This window comes from Cololabis saira, chromosome 8 (genome assembly GCF_033807715.1).
Source record: "Cololabis saira isolate AMF1-May2022 chromosome 8, fColSai1.1, whole genome shotgun sequence".
In the NCBI taxonomy this organism is placed as follows: Eukaryota; Metazoa; Chordata; class Actinopteri; order Beloniformes; family Belonidae; genus Cololabis; species Cololabis saira.
In genome coordinates this window covers 49,180,434-49,203,596 of record NC_084594.1, presented here as the reverse complement: position 1 = coordinate 49,203,596, position 23,163 = coordinate 49,180,434, and the positions used below count along the sequence as shown (strand labels likewise).

General features: G+C 40.2%; 1 protein-coding gene across 3 annotated transcripts; it reads left to right on the top strand.

The window, feature by feature from the left end:
* Positions 1-293: 293 nt before the first annotated feature.
* Positions 294-20,794, top strand: cass4 (Cas scaffold protein family member 4). Of its 3 annotated transcripts, none has more exons than XM_061728777.1 (7): positions 294-480; positions 14,680-15,090; positions 16,295-16,378; positions 16,481-16,597; positions 17,052-18,368; positions 18,473-18,667; positions 19,684-20,794. In XM_061728777.1, exons 1-7 carry the CDS (start codon positions 478-480, stop codon positions 20,098-20,100), a joined length of 2,544 nt encoding a protein of 847 aa, XP_061584761.1. In that variant the 5' UTR covers positions 294-477; the 3' UTR covers positions 20,101-20,794. The 3 variants fall into 3 exon arrangements, with proteins under 3 accessions (XP_061584761.1, XP_061584762.1, XP_061584760.1); XM_061728778.1 differs by having other exon boundaries at positions 14,680-15,099; positions 18,473-18,541; XM_061728776.1 differs by having other exon boundaries at positions 14,680-15,099.
* The last annotated feature ends 2,369 nt before the right edge of the window (positions 20,795-23,163 follow it).

Here is a 23,163-nt window from a genome sequence, read left to right as displayed (position 1 = left end):
CCATCAGCAGCAATGAGAACCCAGAAGAACTTATGCTTCAACCATGGCAGACACATGAAAGACTTTGCTAAACTCATAAGAAAAGAGGAAATAAAGACAATAGCATAGATCCCTTTAGTAAGTTAGCTAACTTGCATTAAGTAATCTATTTCTGCTCCTCTAGAAAGATGAAGGGAAGTCAGAGTCTTGAGTTACTTGAAGAGAGGGGGGGTCGTCTCATGGGGGTGAGGAGGGGCTGTTGCTCTGACCAATTGGGCCAAAGGAAAAAACCTCTTTGTCTCTGACAGGGAGCTCGGTTACTCCGCCCAGGGTGGAAAGCAGTTGAGACCTCAGTGACAGCTCAGACAATGTGCTAGAACGACACGGCAGAGGATTAAACAGCCCACTTCACATGCAGCCATGACTTCGATGTTTCTCTGAATAGTGGCTCTCTAAAAGGACTCGTTTTTCCTCTGTTGGCATAACTATTTGGCAGTCATGGTGAGTATTGCTGCTACTCTTTATTTAAAAAAATAAATAAAAAAGATAGGTTAAAATTGTGTGTATTTGGAATGAGTCTTGATTTAGGTTGTGAAATTTCAACGATGTCCAGGCTCGTCTTCTGTTGTCAGTCATCTGGAGAATTGTCTGTAGAGGTTATGTTATTGCAACTTTGAATGTTAGCTGTCACTTATTTTCCACACACCTACTGTACTTTAGGCTGTAACCCCAGTGGTGTAAACATGCTGTGTAACTTGAGACTGACACTTTATGACAACTTCATTCACAAACACCTCAATAAAGGCAGATTTTTAGTCAAAGCTGCTGAGGATCAGATCATCTGGGAGGTTGACTGTCAAATCCAGACTTTTATTGTAAGCCATTCACTTACAAGTTAGGGTTTCTATTGATTGATTAGTTAATTGCTTAAAAATATTTAAACAAAACAAAACACTTCTTTGTAACAATCTCTTAATATTCACACACTGGTGTCCAGGGCAAAGTTCTTTGACGTTTGTCTCTGCTGCCTCGGCTCTAGAAGGATTTGATGTTGCAAAAAATGGTTCCCGACCTGCTGAACGGTCTGGTTTCTGTATCAGTTTTCAAAAGAAGTATATTTGCAGCATTGTGTTTGTGAGCTTCCGTGTTTGCTTCTAGAGCCCCAGAGAAGCTAGAGTTGTTCATGATCGTAGCCAGTAACGGATGGGAAGAGTATTAAAAGTTCCCCATGGGATATTCCACTTTACTTCCAATTTTGGTTTATTAAACAGATATCAAATAGAGATCATGTCAGTAGAAGTTTGAAGTTAAAATTATTTTAAAAGCTGCAGTGTTTTTGGTTTGATTAATAAGGATAATCTTCCCTTGTCTACGGTCTGTAATGCACAGTAGTCTGAAGGAAGCGCATCATCCTGTTAGATTTCCCACACAAAGCAAATATTCAACTGAAATCATAATTTAAAAATAGATTGGTTGGTTGATGACAAACTCACAGAGATATCTTGCTTCTGCTCATAAGGTTATTTTGAAATTGTGCTTTATTCCTTTTTTAGTTTCAAGAGCACTTTTTTCAGGATGGCTGCCTTTGTCTGTTTTCATCATCAATGAGCAGAAGCCAATAAACTCATCAGGGTTTATACAACAAGAAACAGTTTTTTACAAATGGCAGAATTTTCATCTTTTGCAACAGGAAGCTGAAACAGATGGATATATATTTGCTTATGTTTTAGTCATTTTAGCTCATTCAAGCTTATCCACATCTGTGTAAAACTGAAAAAAAAAAACTAATGTAATTTATCAACATTAATGCTGGTTGACTAAGTCCTGAACATAAAATGTGATAATGAAACTCAATCACTTTTAATGTCATGATAAATAATTGGACACATATTTAAAGCATTATATTTAGTGATCTGTATATAAGAAAGTGAACAACATGGGTTGTGGTTTAGGGTTTTTAATAAACCACACCCTCTGCTTCGGGTTGTGTGGTTTAGGGTGATTAATAATGGCCAAGAAGTAGTTTAGGGTTGTTAATAAACCGTTAAATGTTGTTGATAAACCTTTGGGGATGGGGCAATTTGGCAGGCATTTTGACTTAAAATTTATGTAAACACAGCTTCATGAAATTTGAATATGTTGTAGTCCACAGCGAGGCGAGTTTTGAAACATTTGAATCATGTCCCTACCATAACCTGTTGCCTAGCAACAAGCGTCCAAAGTCAAATGGACATTTTTTTTAAAATTGAAAGTTTAATATCTCAAAAACTGTAATGATTGGCGTAATGAGGATGAAAGATGTTTAGGTCCGAAGTTAACAGAGTCTGGAAACATTTAAATGATGTCGCTATGATAAAGTTCGGCCGAGCAATACGCGTCCGAATCTTCACCTTTTTTTCCGCTTCTTGGCATCTAGCGTTGCCACCGTAACACTTTTGACTGAGAAAAGTAATGCCAGAGACGTTCAATAAACGAGACAGCCCACTACGGTTCGGTTTCCTGCATCTGTGTCACGTGACTGCCACGCCCCTTTAGGAGACAGGAAGCAGGTCCTGAGTCTATTGAGTCCTATGGGAAAAGTGAACGTGAGCACAGACTATTACCAATTCCATCGCCCCATAGTAACCTAAGTAAATATGGGACCCATTTTTCAAAAGCCACAAACCTTCTGAACATTCTGACACCAAAATGGCAATTTTCAGGCCGACAGATTAGGAGAAAATGAACTTTGTTTGAGACCTGTCTCTGTCTGAGCAACACACTCTCGCGAGATTTGGCTCTCATCGTTTTCCCATTGGATAAAATGAAGTTTAAAACTAAAATAAAACTTGCTTCTTTGCTTAATAATACTGTTATTTTTATTATTCAAGTCTTTTTGGAAGAAAGTTGTACTGTATCTAGTGTTGTATGTTCTAAAACGATGTGGGGAGAGGGGCGGCCACGCCCACTTAGACAGGAAGTGGATACCATTTCATACCACTGGCAGTAACGGTAATGAGCTATCTTCTGTATAGAGTATCTTTGGTAATACCTATCGAGGCACGATGGAGATGCATCCAACGATGTATGCCATGCATGGGTGCGCGGTGCGGGCCGTATTAACGAACGAAAAAAGAGTGCGGAATAATAATAAGGAAGAAAAGGGAAACCTTTTCTGTATACAAATATATCGCCTTCATTTTTCAGGTTTTTCCGGCCATGTTTTATTTTTGGGGGATTTTTTTTTTTTCCACATCAGAGCGGGGTATTGCTGTACACTCGCTGGTGCGCAGTGAGACCTTTGCGACTTTAGCTTGTAAAATGCTAGCAACATTGCCCTTTAGGCCATTCTGGACAATTGCAATATGGTCATCCCACTACTTGGCATGACCATAATTAAAAACATTTTCTTTCCTTTTTTTCAGTTTGGAGAAATAGAGAGGATGGGGATGTCAAAATGCCTGTATGTAAACACATGTACACTATATAAACATATAAATTATGCATAAATACATATATATATATATAATATATATATATATATATATATATATATATATATATATATATATATATATATATATATATATATATATATATATATTTACACACACACAGTGGTTATTCCACTTTGACTGTATGTCAGATTGCCTCATATAGTCATTATGACTCAACATATTTTTATCACTCTGACAATATGAGCTGCAGTGACCACACAAACTGCGTGTGAGGAAGTTTTGGTATCAATAAAATAAGGATGCACGTTGTGTGATAAGTTGTGTAGGAAAAGTGAGTTAGGTCTGTTAGGTGTAGCATGACCACTCTCAGGCAAACAGTACAGTATCATGCTGGTGATTACTTACTTCAGGGAATTTATCATATATTATTATCATAAAGTTAAAGTTCGATCGTTGTGCTAATTAGGGCCTGAGCACTTACAGTGCGAAGGCCCTACTGTATCTGTAGGAGTTCTCGTTTTTATTTTTCTTCCGACGAAATGAGGGCCTTTTTGTCCCCCTAAACGTGCCCCAAAAGTCACCAAATTTTGCACACAAGCCAGGTGAAAAGTTTTTTTTTTTTTTTTAACCTTGTCTGCACACATATTAATGATTGATACCATGACGGTAGAAACCAAAGGTATATATATGTGCATTATTACTATATTTAATATATATACATATATATACGCATACATATGCATACACATACATAAATATACACATACAAACCCAGTGATTTTTATTTTTATTTTTTTGGGGGGGGGGTGGGGTGACGACATCCACTGCCAATCCAGGAAGCAGGAACAGACGGAGACACACGTCAAGCACTGGAAATCTGCAACAAAAAACCACAAACAAAACACGAAACCGGCACGGAGCCGACCAAAACACGAACAGCAATCGACCCAAATCTTGAGATCTGATCGCAGTCTGAGCTAAGTCTGGTGAAAAGTTTATTTAATAGTTTGCATTAATGGACGAAACCCAACAGGAAGTCGGCCATTTTGAATTAATCGTGTAATTTTGGCGCAATTTATGCCATTCCTTCAGCAGTTAATACGGCCCGAACCGTAACGTGCACCCAGGTGTGTTATACATCAATGTGCGTCTCTATCCTGCAACGACGCGCATTACTTTTCTCAGTCAAAAGCGTTACCGTGGCGACGATAGACGCCAAAAAGCACACCCCCTTCATCTGATTGGTCCATATTTGATAGTTCCTACTTTCTGCCATAACGTTTGAATGGTTTTATATAGAGAGTCGTGGCTGGTGTCATCCCCTAAATGTCCAGGCCTGAAGAATCTACATCAAGTCATACAAGCTTCCACTGCAGAAAGCCTGAACGTGCACAAGGGTGCAAGGGCCCATTCATTGCTGCTTGCAGCTTTAATTCTCTTTGCTGTTGGATTCAACTAGAAAATACTTTCTTTTAACTTGTAATGCATCTCAAGTCTGTTGATGACTGCAAACCTTATACAGTAAAATTGGTAAAACCAACCAAAATAACATTCATTGTCTTTTACAGTTTTATTTATTGTCTTTCTATATTTAAATTCTTAATTCTACTAAAAAGAAACAAAGTCAAATCTGCAGCTCTATGTAATATCAATTTAAAGTATAATTTGGCAGTAAAGAAAACACCATATTTATCTGTGTCTGGCAGAACACAATAGTATTAGTTCTCTAACACAGCAATCAAACCTTAATAGAAAACATACTGGATCTTTACCTAACCTCAGCATACACAAAAGTTTCAAAAGATAATTTACAAATACAGTAGAACATATTTCATTGGTTCGAATCCATTGCCCCGCCACAAATATGCAAGATCATATACAGGGGCCTGTACTACGAAGCGGGATTTGGGGTTAGCGAGGTAACTTCAGGTTTAACCCTGGGTTTTCAGGACTACGACGGTGGTTCACTTCTTACTGGGGTACATCGCCATGGTAACTTATGCTGAACAGCTAACCTGCTCCGGAGCAGGTTATGTTCGAGATACAGATCGCCGGGTATAAAAGCACCGCCCACTGACCAATCAGCTCGCTGGAAAATGGCATGCCCTTTCGAAGAGAATCCAGTGGAGCTCGGTGCGCGGATCGTGAGAGGATCCCTCCGATCTTCTTCTTGTCATTTTTTTTTCTGTTTGCTGCAAGTAATGTCAATGCTATTTCATTGTGCTTTTGTATACTGATATCATCCTAAAACAGAGAGTGATAGAAACACTAAAGCCTTGTACTGTATATGAAAGTGAGCCTACTTACCGCTTTGAATTATGTTTTTATATTTATTTTTTATTTGCTCCCATGTGCGTTTCACTCCGCTGGGGTTGCAGCTGAAGGAATTAGGCTACAATTGTCATACACGCCATACGAATACATCTAAGCAACACATGCATTTAACAGAATAGACAACTGTAATTATAGTCAGATCTACTTATGCCCTAATGATGGGGCAGTGATGTTTATATCCCTATGAACTTACGCATTTATACAGTCAGCGATCTTTTGCCAGCTGTCTTTCCTGCATTTTGCAGCTGCAACTGTGTTGCTTTTTGCCTGTATTATATGCCTATACTCATCATATTTCCGTAAAATTATTGTTTGCTCTTCGCTACTGAAATAAGCGGCTCTGACAGCGGACTTCTCCATGCTTGCGATTGGTCATGCGCTGAAAACACCGCCCCTTTTATGTGCACGCGCTCATATCCAGATTGGAGAAACCTGGGTTGATATACCGAGTTGATAACCACCGTCGTGTGACCGCTTAGCTTGATTGCAATTGTCCGGGTTAGTGAATCTGGATAAGGAAAAGATATCCTGGGTATGTTGAACTTTCTTCGTAGTACAGGCCCCAGGAGAGTGCTACTATCCTTTAACACAATAAATAGTTTGAAAAAAGAAAGAAAAATGTTCTACCTCTTTACGTGGTCGCTCTGGAAACCCAAAGCAACAATACTTATGGATGATACAAGTACAATGATCTGTTCGTACAAGCCAAAGCTTACACTTATTTCTTGTAAATGAAGGGGATTTTGTCTGGTGAAGCAACTCTTGGATCTGATCACCTGACCTGGGCCAGCTGCTATTTTGTTTCTGTTCTCATATCTTGGCAGATGCTACAGAGTCTATGAACTTTATCACGTCTACTTTCCAACTCCTAGCTGCAATTCAATTTCTTATTAAAACCAAAGAACATTGTCGTCTTAAGTCCAGTTGATGGCTGCTATAATGACCAAACTGTAAACTTCTGCTTAATTAATTTTGACTGACACATTATCTTCAGATCATCTTCACATAAACTGTAAACAAACCAATTAGAATGAAGAAATTCTGTATATTTTGAAAAATTACACAATCATCAGAAATGACATCACTTCCTGTACAGGAAATGACAGGGCTGCTGTACTGAGACAGTCTGAAGCCTTTCTGTTTGGGTTGGAGAGTGAGACTGACAAAGGTGAGTGTCCATAAAACAGGAGGGTCATTTAAAATGGAAAAAATAACAACAATGACACAACAAATTACAATATGTTAGCAGATAATTTACAGGACCCCCCCAACCCTCCCCACCTGACCACCATCAATGATTCTGTCAGGAAGTCTAATATGACGTATGGACTTCATCTCAGCTCCACGCTCCATCTCGTCTTGAATGATCCGCTCCCGTTGGTCTGTCCTGGAAAAATAAATTTTTTGGAAATTTCAGATAACGTTCTAGTTTTCTATGGCAGATTTGTTCTCTGCTGCCATGGCTTATTACAGTAATGGCAGGCCTTATAAATACCTCATAAATGCATGTCAGTGACAGGAAAATATTGATGTGACCATGATATGGTTGAAAACTACGAATGAACACTTTCTCTATGTAGTAAAGAGAAATCACCAGCCTGTAAGTCACATAAAAATTTTTTGAACCCTGCTACTAGGCTGGTTGGTTGGATGCTGAGTCAGCGGTCAGCCTATTGTGATCCTCTTTCTAGAATTCTTCCACCTTTTTTCGCCTATTACCTAGTTCCACATTTTTTTGAGATATTGCAACCATTATCAAAACGTTGAGCTCGTTCAGGTTGTTGCTGCTATGACTTTTGGTCCTTCAAATTCTTAAACTTTTTAAGATATTCAAGGAATCCCAAGGCCTATTGCTATATAATGGGGAAATCTTCAAATCCTTGAAAAACTCCCACCTCCTTCACACTTTAACTTTAAACTCTTACCAGTTGATTCAGCTTTTTTAAATGTTTTGTAGTTTTTAAAATATTACCCTTTAAAGGAGCTTGAGGCTCCTTTTAAGAAATGAGACTCTCTAGCGCCACCCTTCACCACGACGGCCGTTGGGGGTACTGCAGCCAACAGTGAAGCCAGCACGGGAGAACGCACATGCAGCGTCATGTGACGTCACATCCGCAGGACAGCGCGGGAAATTCGGGACCGAATTGCAGCACATTTTGCAGCACACAGCCTGTTCAAGGCAAAGGAGAGATACACTAGAGGCCTCATTCTTTTGGGTTTGGAACGCTTCATCAGACCTTATTACTAGAAAACTTAAAATGTATACAGATTTTTTTCATAAATCCTGCCACAATCCAGCCTCAAGCTCCTTTAAGTTTTATGAAAAATTCAGCATTTGTCCTCGTTTTCAATTGCAGAACCTTCAGACATCCTGGAAAAACGTTGTGGTTTTTGAGAGCTCACTTCTTCAAGACTTTGTTCAAACCTTAAACGAGTCCCAAGACTTGTAAAATTCTCGAGATATTGTAATGTAAGTTTTATTAATTTTTTGGAAGTTTTCCCACCAAACGTACACTCAGTGATGTCATCCACTCTGAGCTTTTGAGGTAGAAAAATAATCTGAACGATTCTGTAACAAACCTCTCTCTCGTCCACTCATTTACCTCACCCCCTATAAATTATATTGTTGGCATTCAGAAAATATGACCTTTTTGGGGCTGTGATGTTTACTTTTTTGTCAAATCAGCAAAGAGCTCAGAGTGCTAATTTTCTCCCTATCTTTTAGAATGGAGATGACAGATGACCTCTTGAGTAAAGATAAAGTTAGTTAGTTTCAACTCACTCTTACTTCAGAATTACACCCCTCCCCCCTTAAAAATGACATCATTGCAATTAAAAATGTCCAACTCCAAAACGAGGTTAAACTACTCAGATGGCCGGCATATGACGCTGATTTTATACCAGCACTGCAAGATCACAGATACAGACAATGGATCTATTTTGGTATCACTTCCATATGCATTATTGTTAAAAACTGGGAGCTTAATAGCTTTGATAAACTATGTCAGATATGGGTTCGATAAGCAGGACTTCTACAGGTACTTACAGCTTCATGACTATTTCTGGAAAAGGTGAAAGGCCCTAACCCAACAGAGATATAATAACATTCATAACATTCAATAACAATAACATTCAAATATTTATCGATGGATATAACTCAAAAAGTCTCATAAGCAAATTATACCATGGTATCACAACACTGAAGAAGGACAGTACAGCAGTGCTCCAGACTAACTTTTTTCACTAGGAGCACAGTAGCCCCTAACTGAAAATTTTTAGGGGCACAATCAGAAATTTTAGGAGCGCACATCGTTTATCGACACGCTAACCAAATTTTTACATTTCTACTACATTTCAGTGTATTAGTAATACGTATTTCATAATAGATTAATGAATTCAGGGATTAAAGCAAAAAAAATATTTTTGACTGAAAAACATTTTTCAGGCCAGTTCATATTCCCCCGCCATCTATGCGCTGCACCACACTTTAAGAATGGCCCCTTTTTTGCCGTGCGGTCGTTTCCCAAAGGTTTCAAGTAAAAAAGTTAAATGCTGTATTAGCCCTTCTGTTTTCTGTTTTTTATCACCATTTGATTCGATCCGATCCGATATTAATGTGGGTTAGTGTTATTAAAAATGTTTTTTGAGCTGTTGCCTGAATTATACGACTGTAAAATAACTAGTGAAATAATAATTTCACAATAATTATTGTGAAATAACAAAAAAATAAATAACTCAAATGGGTCTTTCAATATCCATTTAAAGTGCAAAAAAGAAGGAAATATCAATAGCTCATGCAGTAAACAAATAATTTTAGCTTGTCTAATTTATTCTGTCACCACACACACAGCTTGCCATGAAGCATCAGGGATTTTTCAGGTATGTCATGACAAACTGTGTGTCCAATAACAGAAGAAACCAAACAAGCTATGAACTTCATTTAACTTGTATAACATTTTGAAATTTAAGCTGAAATATCCAAAACACTGAACACTGGTTGTGCACGGGTGGGGGTGTGTATGAGTGTGTCTGAGTGTGTCCTTGTCCGTGTGTAACGTGCCTGGCGATTCAATGATCTGCAAGTTTTGCCCGCACACAGTTGACTGGACACGAAAAGATACATGCGAAAAAAGATCATGTACTTTAACGGCGACGTCTGTAGTAGGTGTAATAATCATAATTTTGTATTACAGTACGACGCGCTCTCCTCACGTGGAGCGCGAGAGCGGGGTCTGTTTCTTAACGCAGCTGGTTGTCTGTGTGAGCGGACATTAACGCATAATGCAGCATAAACACCGGCTCAAACAGCAAGTAATTTCCAGCATTAACAGTCCTGCTCAGCCCGCTGTCTGTACGGAGTAAACTTTGGTTCTGTATTTTCTGAGCTGGTTTCTCAGGCGGCCGCTTCCACATGTTTGTTTTGTTCACGAGGGCAGCGGGGGCGGGCGGGGGAAAGAAGCGCAGTGTCCCCGGCTCTTAGCGACCCTTTTTTCAGCATTTTTTCAAAAGAAAACTTAATTTAGTTCGAGTTTTAAAAACCAGCGCTTTGTTAACGCTACCGCTGCTCTTTGACGCCGTGTTCATTGTTTGATAGTTTCACACCACGCACATATGTGAATTAAATGACGTGACTACTGGTCCCCCAGTCTCTGACAAGTCAGTCTTCCCTGAGGGACGGGGGCGAACCCGCCCTCCTCTGGTTCTGATTGGCTAATACCAAGGCTCTGGCTAGATTTATTGGTTTACAACAGCGTCAGTTTAATGTCCAACATGATTTAATTGGATAGTCTAACGGCTGATTTATGGTTCCGCGTTACACCAACGCAGAGCCTACGGCGTTGGTGTAACACTGGCAAATTTACTGGTCGCACGTGTGCGAGTGGACATGAAATTCAGTCGCACATACTCAAATTTTGGTCGCAAAATGCGAGCATTTGGTCGCAGTCTGGAGCCCTGCAGTACAGACTACATAAAGCAGCGATGGGAAAAGGAGCTGGACATTGAAATATCCTTGGACATACGCCTGGAAAACACAGTCATCTTCTAACAATTCTCTGACCTGGAGAGACTTCTGCTGGAAGAACTTGATTCGGTTCTTTATCACTCCCAAACAGAAGGCTAAACAAACTGGCAACCAGCTAACCTGCTGGAGGCAATGTGGAGAAATGATGGCGGATCATGCCCATGTTTTCTGGTCCTGTCCCTCTATTCAGACCTTCTGGAAGGACGTAGGAACAATCATTTCAGATACACTGGGTTTTAGTATCAGCTCAACCTTCACATCTCTCTACTTTTTCCTGACGGACTGAACAAGGAAGACACTTTCTATTGAAGATCTTGCTGGCAGCAAGTAAAAAGGCCATTACAAAAACCAAAAAAACAGTCCTACTGCCAATCTCTTTATTAGTATTGTTAAACAACTACATCTCTTAGAACAGATGACCTATTCCATACGAGTCATTCCAGCAAAGCCTTCAGGCTGCTAGTGTTCCAGCTGCAGATCCTCTGATTGACAGCTGGAGCTCATTTACCTCATTCATGTCTGTTTCACAATATGATGTAATAAATATACTTAACAATACTTTTAATTATTTTCCTCCCTACTTTTCCTCCTCGTTAGTCATCATGGTTCAGTAAATCATAATGACTTATCTTCGTTATACGTTTCATCAATTCTGTTATTTCAACTCTAATTCAACTAAATGTTTACAATTAAGAGACTACATTAACTTTTTAAATTGAAACAAATAATAAAAGAATGATAAAATTAAAGTATTTTAAAGGCTTCTAAATTACAAATTGAAATGAATACGGGGCAATACAAAGTACCCCCAGTTAGGTTTTAATAAAATTTTGAATCAGCTATCAGTAATAAAAACTTCATTTGATTGAATTAACTTAAAGATGAGAGTCATGTCAATAGGAGGGATGATGTAGACATGTATAGAGGGGTAACAGATCAGTGCATGATGGCAGGATGGCATATGAAAGGAGATGGATTATTAGCATCCTTCTCTGTGTCTCTGCTCACGGTTATGTTGACTGAATAGCTGTTAATCCATAAACACTGAGAAACTTACACTCAAACAAAAACCTGATTCTAATCATATATTCTGGTTTCAGGTGACATTATAAGAGACAGGAATCCATTAACCTTAATGTTAAACTGACCGAGGAGGTCAAACCAATAACACGTCCAATTACAACAGAAACATTTTAGAAAAGCATTTTGAAACTCAAAAACAATAAACCTCCAGGAGTGCATGAGGAGAATATTATGAGATGTTTGAAAAAGACCTGATGCGTCTTTAATTACACGCTTTCAGAAGGAGTACCACCTCAGTCGTGGTCTGAAGCCATAATCAGTGTCACCAAGATGGCACAGACCCAACACCCTGCAAGTCTCCTATATATGAAAATACTTACGGCCATCATTGCAAACAGAATTCAAAACCAAATGAAAAAAACGTAAAGCCTGACTGGACACGTTTTATTGCATAGAGACAAGGAATGGATAATGTCAAAAGAGCTCTAAATCTCCATTTCAGTTTTAGATGCTGAAAAAAAAAAGGCAAACGATTCCAATGAATTGAAACACTGGGAACCGGTTCTCAACAAGAACCGGGTCTCGATTCCCATCCCTATTCTTGAGTCAAATCTGTTCAACAGCTAAAGTTTTGCTGAAATTGGGTCCTGTGAAAGAAGAATGACCAAAGCAAACTAGAAAATCTATTACTACTGGCCAAAAAAGGAAAACATTCAGCGTGTTAGCCCAGATGGCCCTCCTAAGCTCAGCTTGTACGAAAAACTTTGGAGAGGTACGTATAAGTTGTTGCTAAAGATGATTCTGAAAACAAGCTGTTGAATAACATGGTTACTTTTGCATACTGTGCATCTTTTTTATAATTCTGTCCTGATAAAACTTTAGACTTGAAAGAGTGTGAATTTTCTATTCAATCATAACAAAACAGATTCCAAATTTAAGAACATTTGATTGGAAGTTAACAAAAAAATGGGACATGGTTTATTGTCAGAATAGAGGCTCCACATCTTGGATTTTTAGAAGCTCTTCTTGCACTGCATCCAGTGGGCCGATGCTAATCTGTGAGCAGGATGGAGCGCAGAGGCACAGGGAGAGGGACAAGCAGCTGTGAGACCAGCTGTCCACGGGGCTGATCTTCACAAGCAAGCATTTGCAGGAATCCCAGCGGAGTCTGACCTTTTTACTGTTGGTGATCAACACAGAATCACAGTCACGAGCAAACATGGAAAAAAAGTAGATTTTCCTTAAAAGATAATTATGTAATTTCACTGGTTGGGTTATGAGTTAATAAAAGGCCAAATGGGAATTTGGCAGCTTATAACTGGATCTAGTTGTGGTTCAAGTGTAATTTGAGAAGCTATCCTTTATCTTGTGCATGCGTGTGTGTACTGAGCACAGGCATGGTGTGATAGGGCCAGTGTGCTCCACAGGCTGATATCTTAACAGGTGCTGAGTAAGTTGGTGTCTGATGGTGAATAGTCTCTTTGTTACAAAGGATTCATCCTCAGAGAAAAGGGGTGGAGCTGGTAATGATGTTTGGTAGGGCATTTTGTTTATTTTAGGGTCCATATCATGTCTGCATTTTTACCAACAGTTTCACCTCATTATATGGGCCTAATCCTAACTGTAACCCTTGTTGTTTTTTCCAAATACAGATTATATATAATGTTGAATTAATTATTTATTCTTGGGACACGGATTGCTCAAATTGTCAGGTTAATTGCTCAAGAAAGACTTTAGGAAAACACAAAAGAAATAATAAGCTTGTTTCTTTTGTAGTTTTTGTGTCACTTGAGGAGAAAAGAGCTCATGTCCACCAACCCATTCCTATTTACATAAATCCAGAGGATCCAAGAGGATCTTCTGGATCTCTGTCCTGAACTGGACCAGCTGATCCGGTTCAGACCAACATGATCTTTCAACTGGAGCTGCTACAGGTCGGACATCTCTGTCACCATGACGACCGTATGGGACGACTACAGGAGATTAAAGCCAGATCCTAAAACATCCCATAACTGTGTCTGGACAGAAAAACATTAAAATTTGTTGTCTTTTAAAATAAAACTAAAATGTCACGGAAAGGTTGGTTGATACGAACTGATGTAATTCAGCAATGATGAATAAAGTTTTTATTGAATGTTTTGTCTCACTGGTATCACATTTTTATTTTCTTGACAATTGAAAAAGGTGAATTGATTAGCTCAGTTCATACAGTCCAACAGATCACAAAACGATAACTTCTGTTTACCCTTGTTCAGTGGTTTGGGGGTACAGATAGATATAAGGTGTGTTCGCTTTGAGTACACTCCAAAATCCACCACAGCAAAGGACTGTCCTTGCAGAAATAGAAACTCACACATTGCATAGCTTTATCAGATATAGATTTGTCACATGCAGAGCGAACTGATGGATTAAAGAAAGTGCAAATGATAAAAGCATTCATATCAAGCAATGGTCATTTTTATTTTTACTTAGCACAGCTCAGATTCAAAGCATGATGGATAAAATGAGCTTTCAGTTTCACAAGCCAAAATGAGGAAGCTTTGAAGGAACTTGTTTTCTAGTTATTTATCTGTTGGAAACACAAATGGGAAGTAAAAATGCAAAACCAAAAGGTCATTTAAAACCAAAATAGTCTCAACTTTTTTTCCCTACTGTTATGCTACTAATAAAGAAAAGAGAAACTTGAGAAAGTAAACAAATTGCACATTTTTGTTAAAGACTTACAGTAGATGTGGAATTTGTACCCACATGTAGCAAGATATAATCAGGTAGGGTAAAAGTCAACAGATTGTTTTATCTTTTGTTTTTGTACAGTTTTGTCTCTTTCAACTGTATTTTACCCTTTAATTCTTATTCTGTTTTTTCCTCTATTCTCTGTTTTAGAACAAACTAGCCAAAGCGCTATATGATAACACAGCTGAGTGTGCGGATGAACTTGCTTTCAAAAAGGGGGATATTGTGATGGTCATGGATCAGCACGTAGCTGGGACCAGTGGCTGGTGGATGTGCTCTCTGTATGGAAGACATGGCTTGGCTCCTGCAAACAGACTGAAGCTTTTATCACAGACTGAAATCCAAGACTCCCCAAGTTTTGTTTCTGAAAAATCCAAATTAACTCAAGGTAAAAGTTATAACAAGGAGGAAAATATCTACAATACCCCAAGCACACAGCAATCCACAAACAGCCCTACCTATGAACGTATGGACATGATCTACAGGGTCCCAAACTATCTTTCATCGAGCATCAAACATTCAGCCCAATCAGCACTTCAGCACAGCACTGAAGGACCTGAGGCAAGTAAGGTACAGACTATCTTCTAGATCTTTATGTGTACTTAGAAAAGAGCTACGTGCCAGTGTAAGTGGGTGCTCTGACGTCATAGTTCCTCCTCCTTCTTAAGAAATGTCAACTCTAATGATGGAGAAATAAACCGCAGCCAAAATGCAAAGTTTTGAAATTCCCACTGACCCGAGGCCTCGCCTTCATAGGGTGTCTATTGGCACTTTTGCACTAGAACTTACTTGGCCCGACTCGGCTCGGCGCGGCTCGTCCCGGCTCCACACGTGTGTTTTCGCACTGCCAGGGGAGAAGTGGGGGGGTTGGGGTGAAGCGGCTGTGACGTACTCGATTGCGCAGCACCTTTGTTTGTGTCGGCGCAGATGAGAAATCAGCTGGAGCCGGGAGCGGCTGAGAAAAAAACAGCCCGTCTACATCGCTTTTTTAATTTTTTCTCGACAGCCACCAGGTTTATGAACATCTGCACCTCAGAGTTGGATCACCAAACAGACGTTTTTGCTGTATGATAAAATCGCTGCGAGTCGCGAGTCGCCTCGCGCTGACTCCCGCTTCCTGATTCAAACGTTTGACGGCCCCGCCCCCCGACCAATCAGAGGCATGGAGGGTGATGACGGCCCCGCCCCCCAACCAATCAGTGGCGCGGAGGGTGGTGACCTCAGAAATAGTCCCTGCTCAGCCCGCTATAGAACCTCGCTGAAATGGTTACAGAAAAAGGTATCGGCTTGGAGCGGCTCTACCCGTCTCAGCCCTAATGCAAAAGCGCAAAACGGGTAGAACCGAGCTAAGGTGATACTAGTGCAAAAGCGGCATATGAGCCTGTAACAGTAAAACAGATACAGACTGCAAAGACTTTTGGATGCAAACAGTAACCCATGCCCCCAGAAAACTCAGAAACACATAAGTATCTATATAGGTACTTATACGACTGAGGTTGTGTAGAAATAAAACCACATTTACCATTTCCTTTTCTGTTCCAGGGTAGTCCCATTCCTTGTAACAGTAGCCATCTATATTCATTTGGCAACATTGTTTCTTTTATAGGGCTGCATTAATTAGGAAAATGTATGCATAGTAGGCATCTTAACAGGTTTGGAACAAAACTTATATCAGTAAATGTGTTAATGTAGAGGTCAGGAAGGTAGAAGCAGCTTTAACCGAAGCAGTGAACCTAACTATAACATCCTGTCGATGTGTCTGCAGACTACATTCCTCAACATGGCATCCAGTCCAAAAGGGGAGGTTTATGATGTTCCATGCCAACCAAGACGAGCTTCTCTTTTCACTGTCAGGCCACACATGCATTACAGCAGAATGTTTTAATATATATTGCTTCCTGTGTGAGTCTTTGACAGGTGTGGTCACAAGTTTTTGATGTTCTCTTTGCAGGAATCAACACTTCGCATACAAGTGTCACAAAAACAACAGGTGGTTCCACTTTCACAGCTGGAAAAAAGATTAGACTCTCCAGAAAGTTTAAAATGTGCCAGTCCAGGAGCCTGTTCTGTAAGTTTCAAAAGCTTTTAGGAATAAAAAAGGAAGCAATCTATGATGTAAAAACTTTGAAATCCAGTAATTTTTTTTTCTTTTGTACCCTGTCTTAGGGTTTTAATATACTTCTGATCATAACTAATTGTAACAATGTGATGTTACTTTTAAAGGTTATGATGTTTGTGATGTTTACCATCATATATTCCTGGTTTCAATACCCTGATATATCTGCTTTATAGTCTCAAAACTGATTATATGAATCATCTAAGTTAAAGCAATTTGAAATGCGCCCTTTTTTAAACATTCACAATGTTCTTAATCAGCTGTATTCAGAGGCAATGACAAATAATATATCTAAAGAAGAAGCAGACACACTTCCGTGATCTTATTAACACTTGCTTTGAAGCATTGCTTCATTCCTAAAGACATTTGGCATTAATTTTCCTAACAACTTAATTCTTGTTCACAGGTCTATGTGGTTCCTCCTCCTTTGCCTCAGAACCCAAACTATGATATCCCTGCTCCCCCAGGCACAACAGAGTCCATGCAGAGAATGACTTGTGTATACGACACAGAGCTAAATCCTGTCAAGCCTGAGTGGATATATGATGTGCCAGCGAGGTCTGGAACACAAAGTCCACAACAAAGCTCTTGTGATACCTGGGCTTCCAATGCCATTTGCAGGCAGATCTATGATCCTCTTCCAGCACATACTTTGACCATTGACAGAGAAAATCCAGCATCCTCTCTTTATGATATACCAAAACCCAGTTCTCTTGACATCTCAAGTCCACCCAAAGTGCTACCACGAATTCCATTGTGTGACAAAGCTCCAACTCAGCAACTTAAAGCGGAGTTAATATATGCTGTTCCCCCAAATTATGAATCTCTCCCCAAAGTTGTCAGTGATGCTTCCAGTGATCAAAAATCCCTTGAGTGCAGGAGTGACTCAAACAATATTTCGGAACTAAAATGGGTGCGGCTGCAGCGGATGAGGAATTTTCTGACTTGTGTTTCTTTGCATGACCTGCCAGGAAATGGAGACTCGATGGTGCAAGAAGACGAGCAAGGTAGAATACTGTGCTTCACTGCATCAGGAAATCAGAGAATCAGTACAGCTTCCACCTCTTCCGCTAGCTCCTGTGATTCTCTCACCCTGAGCCAGTCATCTCCCGAATCTCTATGCGAAGTAACTCTCAGTCAAGATGAGGTCTGTTGCAAACTCTTTAACCTACAGGAGTCTGTTTGCAGGGCGGTACCCCAACTTATGGACTTTGTTAGCAGTAACTGGAGGTATAAAGAACATCTAGAGAAACACCTCAAAGAGATCAAAGAAGCAGCAGAAGGGATTGCATGTTCTCTGATGTCCTTCCTAAACTTTGCTCTGGATATTAAGGGTAATGCATACCGTTTAAATGATGCCAATTTGCAAACCAGGCTTTTTAAACAGCTCTCAATCATAGAAGACTCAGGTGTGATCCTACAGCAAACAGTAAATGCTCTGAACGTGACTGGGTGGTCCCTTAGCACTCTTTGTCAAGACCCAGGCCACGTCTATGCACCTGACCAACTGGATCGTTTCGTTATGGTGGCACGCACTGTTCCAGATGATGTTAAGCGCCTAGTGTCTATCTTCCATGCAAACAGCAAGCTACTGTTTAGAGCTCCCCAGAAAGATCTTGAGTTCATGAGCACCACAGATCCAGCTGAGATGAAGAAAGGTTCTGATACAACTGAGCAAGGAGATGATTTAATAGAAGAGGACAACGACTATGTTGAGTTACAGGTGAAAACTTGAAAGACTAAAAGTATGTTATTATAACTTGAGGTTTAAGACAAGGAAAGCCATATACATAACAATTTAATTATTTTGCCTTTGCTTTTCCTCAGAATAAGGATGTGGAGAGGAAGCTTGAGGAAGTGCAGAGGGAACCAAGAGAAAATGTCCCACCAGTCCTGGTACATGAAAAAAAAAACAATACCAACGACCATACGGTGCACCGTACCATACGGCGCACCGTACCAAACGGCGCAGTCTCAGTTATGTGTGCCATTACTGTATTTAACACACACATACGGCGCACGGTACGAAAAGGCGCAGTATACACACACATATGGCGCACCGCCTTACAACAACACACACACAAACATGCAAGTGTGCGTTTTTAAAAATAGAGCGGGAGCAAAACTGAGTTTGACTGTGCTTTATTTCAGTCTTTATTACAAAGTACTAAAATGTTTTAAATCACCAATGAATAATCAAAAATTAAAACAAGCCTCATTAATCAAACCCATCGAAGTCCTCATCCTCCGTTTCTGAATTAAACGGCTGCGCTAAATCAAATATGCCACAGTTGTCAGGACTCAGCCCGTTGGGCTTCATCTGCAGCCCGATCACACTGAGACCGGGAGAACTGCTCAGCGTGGCCAGAGAGCTGCACGCCGGCTTGTGTCCGTCGCCGAGATCGGGCTGCGGATGAAGCCTGACGGGCTGAGTCCTGACAACAGTTCCACTTTCTTCGCTGTCAGAGTCACTTTCCGTGCGGCCCCTCGGAAATGATGCCGGCTTTTGGGAAAGCTGGAACAACAGTCCCAGCAGACACGTTAGCCCACGCATCAACAATCCATCTGCAAACTGTGGCATAACTTGCCCGGCGCTGCCTTCCACTCTTTGTGGAACTGTGTTCTCCATCGGTCATCCATCGCTCCCACGCCGCTCGCAGCCTCACTTTGAACGGCCGGTTCACACCGATGTCCAGCAGTTGGAGTTCCTTTGTCAGACCTCCCGGAATAACAGCAAGTGCAGCGTTAATTTGTTTCACTCCTTTTTCACATCGGCTGTGAGATGGGCACGCATCCCCCTTTAACGTTCTCATGGTGGCCTCAACTACGTCCGCCTTACAATAACAACACACATTGTGCGCACTGCGCTATTGGGCGCGCCGCACATTTTGAAAAAAATATAAGACGTCTATATGTGCCTTATGGTCGTGAAAATACGGTACTTATGTTTTTATGTATCTATTTTAAATATACAGTCCAGTATTTAAAAACACTGCAGCCCAAAAGACTTGTGGACATCTTTATTTTTCCCCACACAGGCTAATAAGAAGCATCACTCATGTAACCCAGACAGCAGCGCAGAGGAGCATCAACCACCGCCCCTCCCAGAACATTGCCGGCTTTATTTTGGAGCTCTTCAAAAGGCCATCGCAGGATTTGTGGGTGGACTTCACAATGGTCTGCCACCAGAGAAATTCATCTCACAAAGTAAGCTGGTGATCATGGTGGGCCAAAGATTGGTGGATACTCTATGCAGGGAAGCCCAACGTGGAGGGTCCAGTCAAAAACTCCTGTGTAAAAGCAACCACCTATGTGCTCTCCTGAAGCAGCTAGCTGTGGCCACCAAGAAGGCGGCTCTGCACTTTCCAGATGAGAAGGCTCTGTTCGAGGCCCAGGAGTTTGCCAAAGAACTGGCTCAAAGAGCACAGCACTTTCGGATATCACTTGACCTCTAAAAGAACACACATCAACCATTATAATATACTGGCTTGACAAAAGCAAATATATTTTCTATCTTTCTGTATAATAACCTTCATGGTTTTGTCAGTAATTTCATAATTCAGCTTTATGCCTATATTGAGGTAGTAGACCTGTTGGCTGGTGGTGTTGAAGTGATCTAGATTTACTTGGTAAAAAAACAGTATTAAAGGCAAAGGTTGTTTTTGTGAGTAGATGAGCCATTTTTGAGTTAAACCAACTTGAAATTTGAATTACAGGAACACTGCATGTTCAGAATTAGGAGTGGTTGTAGAGCAGAATATAGCCTAAATGTAGCACAAACCTTGTAAATTCACACACACACACACACACACACACACACACACACACACACACACACACACACACACACACACACACACACACACACACACACACACACACACACACACACACACACACACACACACATACACAAAATCACAACCTAAAGCAAAATAGATTATTTGCTTTAGTTTGGTGCAGCCCAAGTGTTTTGGTTTTGATTGGGACATTGTCTGAAATGGTCCAACTGCAGCAGTGAATTGGCCCCATTTTGTATTACAAATCGAGTACATTTAAAAAAATGACAAACTGTGCTTCATATGTTTTTTGCTAAGAGATAATATAATCCGGGTTTGGCAGTCTAAATATTGATTGTTGAACTGCACCTCATCTATAATGTTTTACTTGTTAAAATTTAAAATGAAAAAGACAAGAAAATTTCCCCTTTTGCATTTCCGAAATGTGAATAAATGTTTCACAAACTATCATATAATTTGTACGTGTACTTGCGCTCAAAAGCCGAAAATGGCGTGCGCACAAAAAAATCCTGATTTATATTCATAGATCTATGTGTACGACGCTTCGGTGTCAAATCATCCTACCTGCCAATATCTATGTGGAAGCGTGATCTGACAGGTTTTTTTCTTCCGCCGAAGCGTCGTACACATAGATCTATGTGAAGCACATTCTGACTTCCTGCTGTTAAATCGTCTATTTGCATGAAAAAGCCTTTGAAAAAAAAGAAACTGAGATAAAAGAAACAGGGATCGTACGGTAGTATTTTCTGCCGAGGTAGGACACCTCGGCAGAATACCGGCTTGGGTGTACATGGATCTATAAGTCTGATATGTGATGACATGAATCTGGCTTCATTTCACCACCTCACCGCCTGCGTCGCCAATTCCCCATATCTTCAAAATGTTCGTGCGCGAGGGTCACATTTTTCGGTAAGTTTTTTTTTTTTAAATCCCAACCTTTGCGTAGAAGGTGGCTCGCGCATCTTTCAAGCCCTGTTTTGTGTGCACGCAAGCTTTATAAATGAGGCCCCTGGTCTTGAAAAACTAAATCAAAAAGCAGTGAAATTACCCCATTTAGCATTTTTAGAAATAGAAAAAAAAAGTTTCACAAATGACAAACTTTGCTTTACATATTGTATTTATTTTACTATTTAGAGATATTTAAATCCAGGTTTGAGCAATCTAAATATTGTAGTTTTTAAAAAAAAGGAGTGGGTCTACAGGACTGTCTCAGAAAATTAGAATATTGTGATAAAGTTCTTTATTTTCTTTAATGCAATTAAAAAAACAAAAATGTCATACATTCTGGATTCATTACAAATCAACTGAAATATTGTAAGCCTTTTATTATTTTAATATTGCTGATTATGGCTTACAGTTTAAGATTAAGATTCCCAGAATATTTTAATTTTTTGAGATAGGATATTTGAGTTTTCTTAAGCTGTAAGCCATGATTAGCAATATTAAAATAATAAAAGGCTTGCAATATTTCAGTTTTGTAATGAATCCAGAATGTATGACATTTTTAGGGCCCGAGCACTTGCAGTGCGAAGGCCCTATTGTATTTGCAGGAATTCTTCTTCTTCTTCTTCTTCTTCTTCTTCTTCTTCTTCTTCTTCTTCTTCTTCTTCTTCTTCTTCTTCTTCTTCTTCTTCTTCTTCTTCTTCTTCTTCTTCTTCTTCTTCTTCTTCTTCTTCTTCTTCTTCTTCTTCTTCTTCTTCTTCTTCTGACAAAAGGAAGGCCTTTTTGCCCCCCTAAACGTGCCCAAAAAGTCACCAAATTTTGCACCCAAGCCAGGCCTGGCGAAAAATTTGATATTTAATGGTTTGCATTATTGGGCGTGGCAAAATGGCTCAACAGCGCCCCCTTGAAAACTTTGTGCCTCAAGCCCCACGATACGGTTTGACGTACATGCACGAAAATCGGTACACACCTGTATCATTACCCAACTTAAAGAAAAGTCTCTTGCCGTCAGGCCCGAAACCGAACAGGATGTCGGCCATTTTGAATTAATCGTGTCATTTTGGCAAAATTTATGCCATTCCTTCGAGAATCAATTCAGCCCGAACCGTATCGTGAACCCAGATGTGTTATACATCAAAATGTGCGTCTCCATCCTGCGACACCACGCATTACTTTTCTCTTTCAAAAGCGTTACCGTGGCGACGCTAGACGCAAAAAAGCGCGGCCACCCTTCATCTGATTGGTTCAGACCGAAAAAACTTTGTGCCTTAAGCCCCATAATACGGTTTGACGTACATGAACGAAAATCGGTACACACCTGTATCATGTCGCAACTAAAATAAAAGTCTCTTGGCGCCATGGACGAAACCGAACAGGAAGTCGGCCATTTTGAACATTCTGAATTAATCGCGTAATTTTGGAGCAATATATGCCATTCCTTCGAGAGTTAATTCAGCCCGAACCGTATCGTGAACCCAGATGTGTTATACATCAAAATGTGCGTCTCCATCCTGCGAGTACACGCATTACTTTTCTCTTTCAAAAGTGTTACCGTGGCGACGCTAGACGCCAACAAGCGCACCCCCCCTTCATCTGATTGGTCCATATTTGATAGTTCCCCAAAAGGCACCAAATTTTGCACCCAAGCCAGGCCTGGCGAAAAATTTGATATTTAATGGTTTGCATTAATGGGCGTGGCAAAATGGCTCAACAGCGCCCCCTTGAAAACTTTGTGGCTCAAGCCCCACAATATGGTTAGACGTACATGCACGGAAA

Coding starts and splice junctions, on each gene's coding strand:
- cass4 (XM_061728776.1), top strand. Junction 16,598..17,051: donor CCAGTCCAGGAGCCTGTTCT/GTAAGTTTCAAA, acceptor TCTTGTTCACAG/GTCTATGTGGTTCCTCCTCC. Junction 18,668..19,683: donor ACACACACATACGGCGCACG/GTACGAAAAGGC, acceptor TTCCCCACACAG/GCTAATAAGAAGCATCACTC.